General features: G+C 35.8%; 1 protein-coding gene across 7 annotated transcripts in view; it reads right to left on the minus strand.

Moving 5' to 3' along the window:
- Window positions 1–13,971, minus strand: part of Swt1 (SWT1 RNA endoribonuclease homolog) — a 55,683-nt gene that overhangs the window by 13,023 nt on the left and 28,689 nt on the right. For all 7 annotated transcript variants that reach the window (XM_021174547.3, XM_029478266.2, XM_085841852.1 and 4 more), the window contains 5 exons: window positions 12,992–13,137; window positions 10,599–10,762; window positions 8,468–8,606; window positions 5,090–5,238; window positions 987–1,174 (listed from right to left, as the gene is read on the minus strand). In XM_021174547.3, coding sequence (XP_021030206.1) covers window positions 987–1,174; window positions 5,090–5,238; window positions 8,468–8,606; window positions 10,599–10,762; window positions 12,992–13,137 — 786 coding nt within the window. The remainder of the gene's footprint in view (window positions 1–986; window positions 1,175–5,089; window positions 5,239–8,467; window positions 8,607–10,598; window positions 10,763–12,991; window positions 13,138–13,971) is intronic.

Raw genomic sequence — 13,971 nt, forward strand, 5'->3', positions numbered from 1 at the left:
TATACTCAGGTGCTTTTAAAAACAAATAGATGATCTTAATCCAAAATAATAGTTACACTGGATCTTGAGCCAAAGTCATACTACCTGGTAAATTAATTATATAAAGATAATGGGCTTGAGGAAAAGTATTAAGTGTTTATATATTCTAAAATCAGTGGTTGTAAGTTATGTAAGCTATTCTAACAGCATCGTATTTGACAAACTACTCAAAGGGAATGTAGCCCAGTGTCAGAACACCTACCTAAAACACAACTGGTGCCAAACACTGGGAGAAAAAAGAGGAAGGTAGCAAGGTGGCTTAACAGGTAAAGAGACTTGCTGCTCAGCCTGATGACCCAAGTTTGATCACTGGAAATCACACAGTAAAGGGAAAGAACCCATTTCTGCAAATTGTCCTCTGACCTCCACACTATGACACTGCCACACCCACACAGACATAAATATAAAATTAAATCTACCCAAGAATGGTTTCTATATTTCTTCATTTCAGAATTCTAAATTCAGTGATTTATGTTTACATACTAAGGTAATAGTATTTAGCCTTTTAAACAACAGTATTTATTCACCTTTAAAACTCTTATATGAATTTTCTATAACCCAAGGAACTTTTCTCAAGTTATTTCCAGTTTAAGTAAAGATTTGCAACTTTCTGAACTGTTGACTGAATCTAAGCGAGGAACTCACTGGCTGTGACCTATGCAAGCAATGCTCTCATCTTCATTACATCAGAATCACCTGGAGATTTTGGAATTCTTTAATGGACTCTCAGATTTACCTTTCTCCTACTGAATCCAAATTTCTAAGAATAGTGTTTAGATTGAGAAACTTTACATTTCTAACATAGCAATTTGACAAAAGGCCCTTAGTTTAACAATCTAGCACAATAAACGCATAACCCAAACACTAACTTCAGTGAAAATAGGAACAGAAACCGTATAAAAAGCAAACTTGTAATGGCAGAGCTCAATGTCTTGGGAATTTAATACCTGTTCTGATAGATTGACATCCAAACACTCTCCAGGACAGACCAGATTTCCTGATGCCTGGTGAGCTGGGGAAGATTAGAATCCAGGAAAACGTTGACATCTTGGTTATGAAGCTTCATCAAAGAAGTGTCTTCCTGCTTTTTACTCCCTGTGCTTTCTGAAGAATTTGGCTTCAGTTTTGTCTTGACCTATGACATAAGAATTACATAAAATGCATACCAATCCTTCACTAGCAACTGAGGAAACAGAGATACCAGCTTTCCAGACATACTGGCTACTGTTTTATTTTTCTTTCTTTCATATATACAGAATATTCCTATAAAACTATTAGACTTAGAAAAAATATTTTCCTTTTCTATTTAAATCAAATACTGCTCGACCTACTTGCCATAGTAACCTTTCTTACCTAACATGTGACTGTCAATTACGAATACTGTTTACTATATATATTGTTATGGAGAGAATGACATAAAATAGGATAACTAAGTAGGGAGGATGGAAGAAAAGGATAAAGAAGGGAATCTGGAGAGGGCCTCCTAACACTAAGAGCCATTTGAATCCATATAGAAAGCTACTTCTACAGAAGCTTCCTCAAACATATGCATAGATGACAGGAATCTAAAGGGAGTCACCAAGGAATCGGGGAGACAATACCACATCTTACGCCACAATGTAAAATCTCCAATGCCAGGAATGGGTTCCATCTTGTTTGACTGTTGGTCAAAGGAGCCCCATGGAAACCCTATTGCTGAAGACAACATTCACAGATACCATAGACCACTGAGAAGTAGAGCTGGTGCCTACCTAGAGCCTTTGCTACAAGTGACCAGTGCTCATGGGACTGGAAGGTACACTGCATGCTAGCAGAAGAGAAAGGAAATCAGCATTTCCCAGCTACAATGTACTGGCATGATGGGGACACACATGTTATGGAATAACCAACGACTTTCTGATTGGATTTAAAGCTCACTCTTAAAATGGAACCTTCTCTGATACTACTAAAGTGGTCGAGAACCTGAGACTAGATAGGTCATGGGCCTAGGGAATACCTAGTACTATATTCTACTAAAAGAACAACAGCAATAAAGTGATGCTTAATGACATACTGCTGTACCCATAGTTCAGTGCCTTGCTCAGCCCTTATCAGAGAGGCTTCTTCTTGCACTAGACAGGAAATAACAGAGACCCACAACTGGACAATGTACAGAGAGTGAGACACTTTGGAGTACTCAGTCCTAAATGGGATTTTGTCATCAAAGCCCTCCCCTCAAGGCTTAAGGATCTATGTGGAATAGGAGATGGGATAACTTTAAGGGCCACAGTTGATATGTTATCCCAAAGAAACTGTCTTGCAGACACAAGACTGAAGCACATGAATTCAGAGACATTGGTAGCACACACAAGGCCTGTACAGGTTCAAGACAGATGGGGTCCGAGGACTAGGAGGGTCAAGTGGACAGGGGCTCTCATGCCTAACCAGGAAGCTATTTGCAATTGATACCTTCATATAAAGGCAAAATTAGTCTTCTCCACAGAGTCTCACTGGATATATTAACCACACTTTAAGGTTGACTCCAATGCCTTGGCAGAGTTGCCCAACACAAAACAATACTTCATTTCTCTAGGGTTAAGTTTCCACGTTAATAAAAGGATGAGTTCAAAACTAATCAGTAACTCAACTTCATGTCTTACTACTTTTATGTTTTAAATAAAATATTTAAACACAATAAATAGTAACTTACTATTTATGCAAATATGCTGTATATAGACCTTTAAAGGTTTTATATTAGCTCACCAAATTCTCATGAATATCCAGTACTAGAAACCAAAACCCTATGCAACAGAAGCAATTTAGATTTTTAAGTGGAGGAAATTAAGAAATAGAAAGCTTTGATCCTCAGTAATATATAAAGGAGGTTATAACCCCACACCAGGTGCACAGGTTTTACCATTCTCTATTTTGTGGGACAGAAAGCAAAAAGAGATGATATCATTTTGCCTGATTATATTAAATTATGAACTTAATAAGCATACATAATGGACCTACATTTTTTTCCTGAAATTAATGTTTGTGGCAGTGCTGGGATGGAACTCAGGGCTCTGTCCATGATAAGCAAGCTCTCCCACTGAGCTATACCTATAACTCAGATAATGTTTTAATTACCATAAACATTTAGAGTTAAGCATTTACCTATTTCTCCTTTGCTCTGGCTCTTAAATCAAGACTATACACGAAGTCATGCAAGCGGAGTCATCCAAGCGGGGCTTTCTTTTTTTTTTTTTAAATAAACACTTACATAGCACTGTTTGCTAGGTACTAAGTTCTTTAGTAACTTAGCTCATTCTTATGGAAATTCTAAGTTAAGAATTATTATTGTACTTATTTACAAGTAGGGGCAGTTTAAAGATTCAAAGAATTTAAAGTACTAGAGGCAAAAAAAAAAAGAAACAGCAACAAAACCCCACAGGTCAGGATCCTTAACATGTAAAATCTAAACTTAATCAACAAAACTGATTTGAATTACTCTAACATGTGGTTCATCACATTTTTTTGGTGGCTGGAAAGCTAATAAGACATGGATGTTTTCATCCTTTTCTACCTCCACCCTCTTAGATAGATAGCTAAAAATGGTGCGAATTCACTGTTTCATCTTAGGTTTCTCAGAAGCACATAGATGGTGAACAGTCTTGATAAATCCGGATACCTAATTAGTCAAAACTAATTACACCTAGTATTTTTCAAGTTCAATTAAGATATTGTATTTTGGAAACAATGTATTTATTGTTTAAGTTAGAGACATAAATAAATATTTAAGGCATGTATAAAGAGCTGGAGAGATGGCTCAGTGGTTAAGAGCACTGACTGCTCTTCTAGGAGTCCTCAGTTCAATTCCTAGCAACCACATGGTGGTTCACAACCACTTATAATGGCATCCAATGCCCTCTTCTGCTGTATCTGAGGACAGCTATAGTGTACTTATATACATAAAACAAATGACCCTTTTTTTAAAAAAGGCATGTATCAAATCTAAATGAATTATACAAACAATTCTCAGTAAAATATACTTTAGGGTTCAGGATGTACCTCAGTTGATTGATACTCGGGATTAGATAACCAGCACTGCACAAACAAGAATGATAGTTCTCAGTCATAATCCATTATTCAGGAGATAAAGGCAGGAGGATCAGGAACTTAAGGTTATCTATCCTTATGCAGGGCAATGGTGGAGCACGCCTTTAGTCCCAGCACTCGGGAGGCAGAGGCAGGCGGATTTCTGAGTTCCAGGCCAGCCTGGTCTACAAAGTGAGTGCCAGGACAGCCAGGGACACAGAGAAACCCTGTCTCGAAAAAAAACAAAAAACAAAAACAAACAAACAAAAGATTATCTATCCTTGGCTACATAGCAAATCTGAGGCTAGCCTGGGCCACATGAAATCCTGTCTCAAAAAAAAAATCTAAAAAACTTACTTTTTTGTTCTTTTAAATTATTTTATGTGTATGAGTATTTGGCTACTTGCATGTATGTGTACCAGGGGCATGCCCCTGGCACCTGAAGGGGTCAGAAGATGGTGTCAAAACCCCTGGAATTAAATTTAAAGATGGTTTTAAGCCACCATATGAATGCTGAGAACTGAACCTACATCTTCTGCAAGAGCAACATCTCTCCAGCCCCTCTTCTTTGTGTGCACAACTCTCTCTTGTCCACAAAGGAAATAAAAAATTCAACAAGAAAAAAAAAAATCTAAAGTGTATAGTGGTGTATATCCATAATCTCTCTAGTATAAAGTCCTAAAGAGAATGAGGCATGCATTTGAGACTAGGTGGATTATCTACACAAATTCTACCTCAAAAGAATAAATTAAATAAATAAATAAGTAAATAAATACTTCAACAACTATTGTGATACAACTTCTATAGAAGGTATATGTTCCATAACCTGTGATAAAACGTGCCTATATTTCAATGTACTTGGTATTTACTTAATGCCTTTAGAATACTAGAATAAGTAAAAGTAACAGAATCCTTTTATATTTGGCCACTAAATTCATGTTTGGAGTGTTTGTGATGAGCTACTCTAAGTAACGATCTATGGGTATCTCACCTCTGCGAGTACTTGCAGTAGTTTGTTTACTTGAGCAAAGGTCTGGGGAAGAATTCCATCATAATTTGACCTTGTACTGAAGGCATGTAACAAACTTTTAGAATCCTGAAGCAAGAATTTCACTGTTGTAAAATCCACTGCCTTGTTTGCTAGTAAGAGAAAAATTAAGGAAAATATGAAAGAACAGGTATACAACAATTCCTTGAAACACTAATCAAGTATTAATTTTACAATTTAATCAAAGACATTTACAAAACCATGTCTCTCTGGTATAGGAAGCAACAATTGAACACATTCGTAGACAAAGTGTTCATACTGACTCTGGTATTCTGTATTCAGATTCTAGTTCCCTGAACACAGTCAACTTCAAAGTAAAGAAAAGTAGAATATCCTAGTCTTCAGTAAAAAGGATTAATCACTAAACAAAAAACCCAAGCACAGCGTTTTCAAAGATGAAACTGTCTCACATCCAGATGACTATATGTGTATCTCACATCCAGATGACTATATGTAATAACAGAAAAGTGAGTGTCACATGTTAAGAGGCAAGCAACTTGAAATTCTATCATATATAAAACAAGATTTATTGAAAATAGTATGTTATCTCTTTGTACATAAAAGTTCGGCTAATAAACAAAAACTTTGGACAACAATAATAAACAAAAGAAAATAGAATTTTCCTCCTGTAGAGTAAGATAACCTACCATAATAGCTTTCTCTCATTAGGCTCAAACATTTCCACTAAATTACCAAGTTATTGGGGACAATCATTTCAAAGGTCTAAAGTTATTAAAAAAAAAAAAAAGCCAGACATGGAGGTGCATGCCTATAATTTCAGTACTCAAGATTTAGAGGCAGGGAAATTGCTACAAGTTCAAGGCCAGACTTGCCTACATAGTGAAAAACTGTCTCAAACAAACAAAAAACATTTGAAAACAAAATAAAGTAAAATTTAATATCACAAAACAAATGAGAGAAAAGATATACTTTTCATCATTGAAGCATAATGATAGGTAGTTGCTTCCAAAGGCAAAATCTTCATGTGTTAATGTTTGGTTTGTTTCTGTTTTAATATTCATAGATTTGAAGGCTGTTTTCACAGACAGACAAGACACACGCACAGAGACACAAACACACCAACCTCAGGTGTTTTCCTCACAGGTGCTTTTAAATCAGATCCCTCACTGGCCTGGGGCTCCTCTAATTAGGTTAGGCTAGCTAGCCAGCAATCCCCATAGATCCGCCTGTCCCCTCTCCTGTCCTTCTATACAAATACACACTACTGCACGTAGCTTTCTTACAGGAGTTCTGAGGACTGAACTCTGCGCCTTATGAGTATGTGGAAGCGCTTCACTATTTGACCTATTCCCTCACCTCTAGAAACTATTACATTTACATATGAACATGACTTTCCTTGGCAAAGTGAGTTAAAAATGAATAAAGCATCCTTGTGTATCACATATAAGAATCTGTTTATGAGATTCTGAAGAGTCAAGTAGAATTTTAAAATAATTTTAAAGGCTGGAGAGATGGTTCAGCTGTTAAGAGAACCTTGTGGAAGATGTGAATTCGATTCTCAGCACCCATGTTGTGGTCAGCAACCCTAACTCCAGTTCCAGGGGATCTGGTGCCCTCTTCTGGCATCTATGCTTATGTACAGAATGACCAGGCAAAATATCCATATAAAATAAAAATAATAAAGTCCTTTTTAAAAAGACATTTTAATAATTACTCAGTAATTCTTTTTACTTTATACTTATTTTATATTTTGAGACAGGGTCTCACATGTAACGAGGCTGGCCTGCAACTTGCTATATAGACCACACTTGTAATAGCCTTGTAATCAAGTACTAGGATTAAAGTCATGTGCTACCACACCCAGCAATATTTAACAATTCTAGGGGCTAGTGAGATGGCTCCACAGATAAGAGCACTGACTGCTCTTCTGAAGGTCCTGAGTTCAAATCCCAGCAATCACATGGTGACTCACAACTATCTGTAATGAGATCTGATGCCCTCTTCTGGTACATCTGAAGTCAGCTACAGTATACTTATTTATAATAATAAATAAATCTGGGCCAGAGCGAGCAGGGACTGAAAGAGCAGGGTCGACCAGAGTGAGCAGAGGTCCTAAATTCAATTCCCAACAACATGAAGGCTCACAACCATCTGTACAACTACAGTGTACTCACATACATAAAATAAATAAATCTTTAAAAAACAAAAACAATTCTAACTTACTAGGATGATTACAGCCAAGACTCTTCACTTTATCCATACTCTCAACTCCCACACCAAATCAGCAATTTTTCTGATAAGAACAGTAAGTTCTTTTAAAAGTCAATGGCTAGTTTAAATTTCTCTGGGGAAAAAAATGAAAGATGCTCTATATGGAACAGGCTGTAGAGCTGATGAACTGCATAAATCTAAGGAAGACCTAACTGTTATAGCTTCTTTAAAGAGTGCTTTTCCAAGGTAGTCTGTGTTTAATAGGCCTTATATCCTGAATCAATTCAATTTCCACTTACAAAAAGGCTTTATTGATAGTTACACTGGCATACTGAAAATCTCAGCACCTGAGAGGCTAAAGAGATTACAGCCAGCCTCAGCTACTTGGCTGAGCTATTTGGTAAGCCTCAAATCTGGCATTCGAGACACTAGAAGCTGTCTCAAAAAAACTAAGAGAAAAATAGTGTTTGTTAAAATTCTGAAGGAAAGAAAAATAAGAATAAATTCTATACATATATAATAAAACCAAAAAATTCATATAGAAACAAAGTCAAAAGTTAACCAGTCATTTTTAAACACTTCTCCATGAATTGCTATAAGGACATTAATTAAGCTTGGTATATTGAAGTCATACCCATGTACAATGGAAGAACTATGGGCACTGCTATTCAAAGACAGTAAACAACATTATTCATCATTATTTTTTTTTAATTTAAAATCAATTTAAAAGCTGGAAATGGTGGTACACACCTGTAATCTTAGCACACGAAGGGGAAGCTGGAAAAATATGGGCTCAAGGTCATCCTAAACTATATATTGAATTCTCCCAAGCACTAGATTAGAGTACACTGCCACACCCAGCCTTTTCTAGGCTCTGGAGATCTGAACAGCAGTCATTACGCTTATATAGCAAGTACTTTACCTACTGAACCATCTTTGCAGCCCATTTTTGGTTGATTTGTTTGTTTGTTTTTTAAGAAAGAATTCAATATAGTCAGGCTGCCCTTGCACTCACTATGTAATAGAAGTTTACCTTAACTTCTCATCCTCTCGCCCCCACCTCCCAAATGCTTGGATTATAAGCATGTGCCACCACACTAGATTCACTTAATACTTTAACGACTGTGAAAGAAAATGAAAGACTCATACCTTTACAGAGATTTTCATATAGGCTCTCAACAGTTACAAGCAAGTTATTTTCCATAACTAATCCAAATACAGCCAGCCAATGTTTTTTAAAGCACTGTAATAGATTTATTAGAGTCCATGGTGGTTTCAAATACAGCACCTAGAAAGTATTTCAAAATCATTATCTACTGATTTGTTTTACCTATTATGTAAACATGCCAATGTAGGAACTTCTATACATATCCCTAATAGAAATAGAGCTAGTCAGACTATTTTTAAAGTAAGAAGTGCTAATCACAATTTTAAACTGTAAGTCTATCACAGACTGATTTTATAGAATTCATATTAGTAACCTTTAGTTTCATAACTTTTTAGTACACAAAGAAAGCAAACTCTAATTAGTGAAGAAGCATAGTACCTCAACCTGCTTTTTAAAAAAATTAGTGCTTTTTAAAATGTGTATGAGTTTTTCTGCATGTTTGTGTACCATGTGTGTCCCTGGTCCCCTCAGAGGCCAGAAGAAAACATCAGAGTCCCTGGAATTGGAGTTAAGTTGTAGGTGGCCATGTGAATGCTAGGACCTGACTGGGTTCTATACAAGAACAACAAGTGCCACTTAGTAACCACTCAGCCTTTCAATCTACTTTTCTATATGGTCCTTTCCGTAATCAAAATAATCTAAATACTTCATACTATCAGAGGGGGGAAAATCAAACAGTATTATCATTTCCTACACTTACAAAGACATACTTATAGAAAACTGATAGATATATTTATAAATAAATATAGATATTTGTAAATAATTCAGGAAGATGTCAATGCCTTTTTCTGAATCATCCATTTTTCTATGAAATATCCAATTTATACTAATGCTCCAAGATCCTTTTTATTATTCTTTATTATTTTTGGATCAGCATTTGATCATTAGGCAGCAAACATACCACAATGGCAAGTTTAGAATCTTGTTGAGTAGCTGGAATAAATACCTCAACTACAATTAATAGGCTGTAACACTTCTCCTAGCTACAAATGTGAACTTGAAACAAACATTAAACTAAGAAAAAAAAAAAAAACATGCTGGCGAAATTTGGTGTTTCATTTAAATGTAAAAAAGATATAAAGTTAAAGAAATTCAAAATATCTTATGATCATGTTTACTCTCATATTTACATGGTATAAAAGTCTGTAAAATATATTTTGTCAAACATTTTGACCGAATTAAACTGAGTAAGGGAAGTACTGACTACTTGTTTTATTTGGAAACAAGGTCTCTTGTATCCTAATCTCCAACATAGCCAAAGATGATCTAGAGCCGCTGATCCTCTTACCTCTACCTATTGGGAATAAAACCTGTAGCTTCATGCACAGTAGGCAACCATTCTACCGACTGAACTATATCCCTAGTCCTTGTGCAAGACTTCTAAGGATTTAATTTAAGCTCTAGGAAGCCAATGTATCAAATATTCATAGTATATGCACAATAACTATTAGCTAATTTAAAAAAAGAATAACTATTAATTTAAAACAAAAACAAAAACACACTTGTCACGTAAAGTACCTCCTCTTCCTTAATTTTCCTAAATATACACCTTGTTTGTTTGTTTGGTTGGTTGGTTTTGGTTTTTTTGAGACAGGGTTTCTCTGTGTAGCCCTAGCTGTCCTGGAACTCACTCTATAGACCAGGCTGGCCTCCAACTCAGAAATCCACCTGCCTCTGCCTCCCGAGTGCTGGGATTAAAGGTGTGCACCACCACTGCCTGGCTTAGTTCTAACCTTTAAAAAATGTTTATCATATAATTATCAAAAGATGGTTCAGCATATTAAGGCATTTGCCACCAAGCTCAACAACCTGGGTTTAATCCAGAGGACCTACATGATAGAAAAAGAGAACCAATTCCTGCCAACTTGTCCTGACTTCCACGGGACCACCATGACAAACACATGCTTGTACACATACACACACTTGTGCACATATATACACAAACACAAAATAAATACATAAAATCAGTTTAAAATGTTCTAACTTATAACATTTAGAGAAAATGTGAGATATAGATTACTGTAAAGCTTTTTAATTTTCACAAATATCATTCTAAGATAACAAATCAACAATAATAGAAAGAAATCCTAACTAATATAGTTAAATAAGTACCTCCATCCAAAGATTTCCAAAAGCAATTTTCATTTCTGTTTCTAATATTGAAGATAAAGCTGTCCCAAGACATTTTTCCAGATCACAAATAACCCGCTCAAGTAGAATGGACAGTCCAGAATTTGCAGCTCCTTCCTTAGGAGTCTCTTTAGCAGGTGGTACATCTTTAAAACAAAGTGTCAGGTGTTACTCCTAAAAGAGGAGGTTATCTCTGGGTTTTGTTTTTTTTTTTTTTTTTGGGGGGGGGGCAAGACTTCAAGCAGTATAAGCAGGTTTCAAATTACTGTATCACTGAGGATGCCCTTGACCTGGGCCCTCGTCTTCACCGCCCAGTGCTGGATTACAACCTTGTATACCGCCGTGCCAGGTTCGTGTGGGACTAGGATCAGCCGTGAAGGAAGAGATGCTAGTGCTAGCCAAGCACTTAGCCAGTGAGCTACAGCCTCAGTCAACGCTCAGGGGTTTTATTTACCAAGACAAACAAACACCCTAAAATGTTTTTTTTTACTCAAACAGAAATATCAGGGGAAAATATGTTACTTTAACTAAATTCAATTGTATTATTTTCTTTGTATGTTTGCACCAAGTGGTCTTGTTTTACACTGCCCATCTCTTAACATTAAGGTACTGCTTTTTATTATTATTAAAAAAAAAATCAAAACAAAACAAAAAACCCAGTAAGACAAAAAAACAAAAAAACAAAAACAAAAACAACAACAACAACAACAACAAAAAACCCTGCAAAATGGAAACAATAAAAACAAAAAGTCCATAAGAAGAAGAAAAAAAAAAAGTCCATTTTGTGTTAGCCAACTCCTCTGGACTATAGTTGATATGCCCTGATATGCCCAGCGAGACTTCATTGGAGAAAACTGATTTTCTCTTTTCCAGCAGGGATCACAAATAGTTTCTTGGTTAGAGGAGGGAGTTTGTATCCACTCTACTACTCAGTGCTGAGATGAATTTTATTATTTTCAAACTACAATAATGCCTTATTTTCCATTCGACTTTCAAATACATAGCAGTTATACCAAAATTGGTTTTCTTCCCCAAAACACTACATTATTTCAGTAATTCATTCATTATTCATTACTTCAGTAATTCACTAATCCAGTTTCAATAAATCAATTTAAAATTATCAAAATTTCTGGCTTATGTAAATTCATGTTATCTTCTTTCAAAATAATCTTTTTTAGTTCAGTTGTTACTATTTCATTAACATTATACTTTTATATCTAAGAATAATTGAAATTTTCTTATAGCAAAATTCAAATATTAAGTGATTTATCTCTCTTCAAACACCAGCTAAGGTTTAAGATGACCATAATGAGCAAACTAAAAGTTTACTCTAAATAAATAAATAAATAAATAAATAAATAAATAAAATATCCTGTAATTCCTCCTAAATGTCACTTTGAATATCATAACAAAGATATACTACTCCCCAAAAGGGAAGGAAGCATTAATATTTATACAATTAACTATAAAAGTACATCTAATGTTAAAATCCTCAACAATTACTTTCCCCACAAAGAAGCCAGAAAAGGCAGACAGATCCCTGAAGCTAGAATTCTCCAAGGTTGTGACAAAGGTGAATGCTGGAAACTGAACTCTAGCACTCCCAAGCACTGCAGGGAAGTTTTCCCACAGAGGGGAAAAGTTAGGATACATTTATAACTAGTGCCATGCAATGTAACAGTCCATCAAATATCAAGTCGCAATAGATTATTCTAATAAAAAAGCAGCATTGCTCTTATATTTCATATTAGTTTAAATTTAAAAGACCTATTTCACTAGAGTTGTATGATATTTGCTTTTTCTGTATTAATTGGGGATTAGGAACATGAAACTAATTTTACAAAAGCATTAGAAAGTTCCACTTCCAAAGACTATTTCCAGCCTAGCAGTGCTAGTACACATCTTTGATCCCACACTCAAGGCAGAGGCAGAGTCAGGCAGATCTCTTTGAGTTCCTGGCCAGCCTAATCTATGGAGCGAGTTCTAGGACAGCCAGGGCTACACAGAGAAACCACATCTCATACCCTCCTCCCCCCACTTATATGTATTCATTTAATACATATAAGCAAGTTTTCTTGGTTTTTTTTTGTTTTGTTTTGTTTTGGTTTTTTCGAGACAGGGTTTCTCTGTATAGCCCTGGCTGTCCTGGAACTCACTTTGTAGACCAGGCTGGCCTCAAACTCAGAAATCTGCCTGCCTCTGCCTCCCAAATGCTGGGATTAAAGGTGTGCGCCACCACGCCCGGTGATAAGCAAGTATTCTAAATTTACTATTATTTTAAACTTACAAGATGAAAATTTGTTATTAGTTTCAAATGTTACCAAAAATATTGGGGCATAAGACATATTTACAATTACTCCTGGTAAAAATATTACCTTCTTTCAACTGCTGCTTAGAAATACAAGGCTGATGACACAAATCTGTGTTCAGAGTTAAATTTAATATCTCTGTATCCAGATCTTCTTTACTGAGTGACTTCACACCACTTACCAGGCCTTTATTTCTTAAATTTCTATCATCCCTAAAGGTGGGGTTAGGGGAAAACAAAAACATTTTAGAAGATTAACTATACTTCAATTCAAACACACAGGTCAAGGTTGATAACTAATTATCAATAGAAACATTTAAAATGGTTAAAAAGTTTACAAATGAACTTGACAGAAACACAGGACGGGAGAGGTCACTCTGCAGGTTAAGAGTGCTCCTTGCTCATCCACAGTACCAGATGCCCTGTCCTCTGAGGGTACCTGCACTCATGTGCACGTATGCACATAACCATAATTAAAAATTACAAGATTAAAGCTTATATTATTTGAAGCTTCTATAAACTTCTCTTTAAACACTAGTAGAGTACACAATTTTTATATGATGCCTTTTTATTTTCTTTCATTATCTGCATATGTTTGCTCACGCATGCATGCATGCGTCACATGCACAGGTACCCACAGAGGCCAGAAGAGGCTGTGTCAGATTCCCTGAAGTTGAAGTTTTAGGTAGTTGTGAGCTGCTCAGTGTCAGGCTGGAAACCAAACTCAGATGCTCTGCAAGAGCAGTACATGCACTAAACTGCTGAGAGATCTCTCCAGCTCCTAAGCTTCATTTTAAGAAACAAGCAGGGGTGGGGTGGGGAGGAGAGAAAGCCATAACAGTATTTTCTGGGGTGATGGAGTTAATTTATATATTAAGAGAAATATGAACTATGCCACTATCAATTTAATAATGCTGGCAATTATTAACATATTTGTACATTGCAATGTAAGTACATTTTCCCTCAAAAACAATAAACTATGTAAAAATAATCAAGTCAGATAGGGAGTGAATAAAGATGTAGAGGACAGAAAGAATGGCAGACTCC

The sequence above is a fragment of the Mus caroli genome, unplaced genomic scaffold (assembly GCF_978045245.1).
Source record: "Mus caroli unplaced genomic scaffold, Mus_caroli_1 scaffold_1, whole genome shotgun sequence".
Classification (NCBI taxonomy): Eukaryota; Metazoa; Chordata; class Mammalia; order Rodentia; family Muridae; genus Mus; species Mus caroli.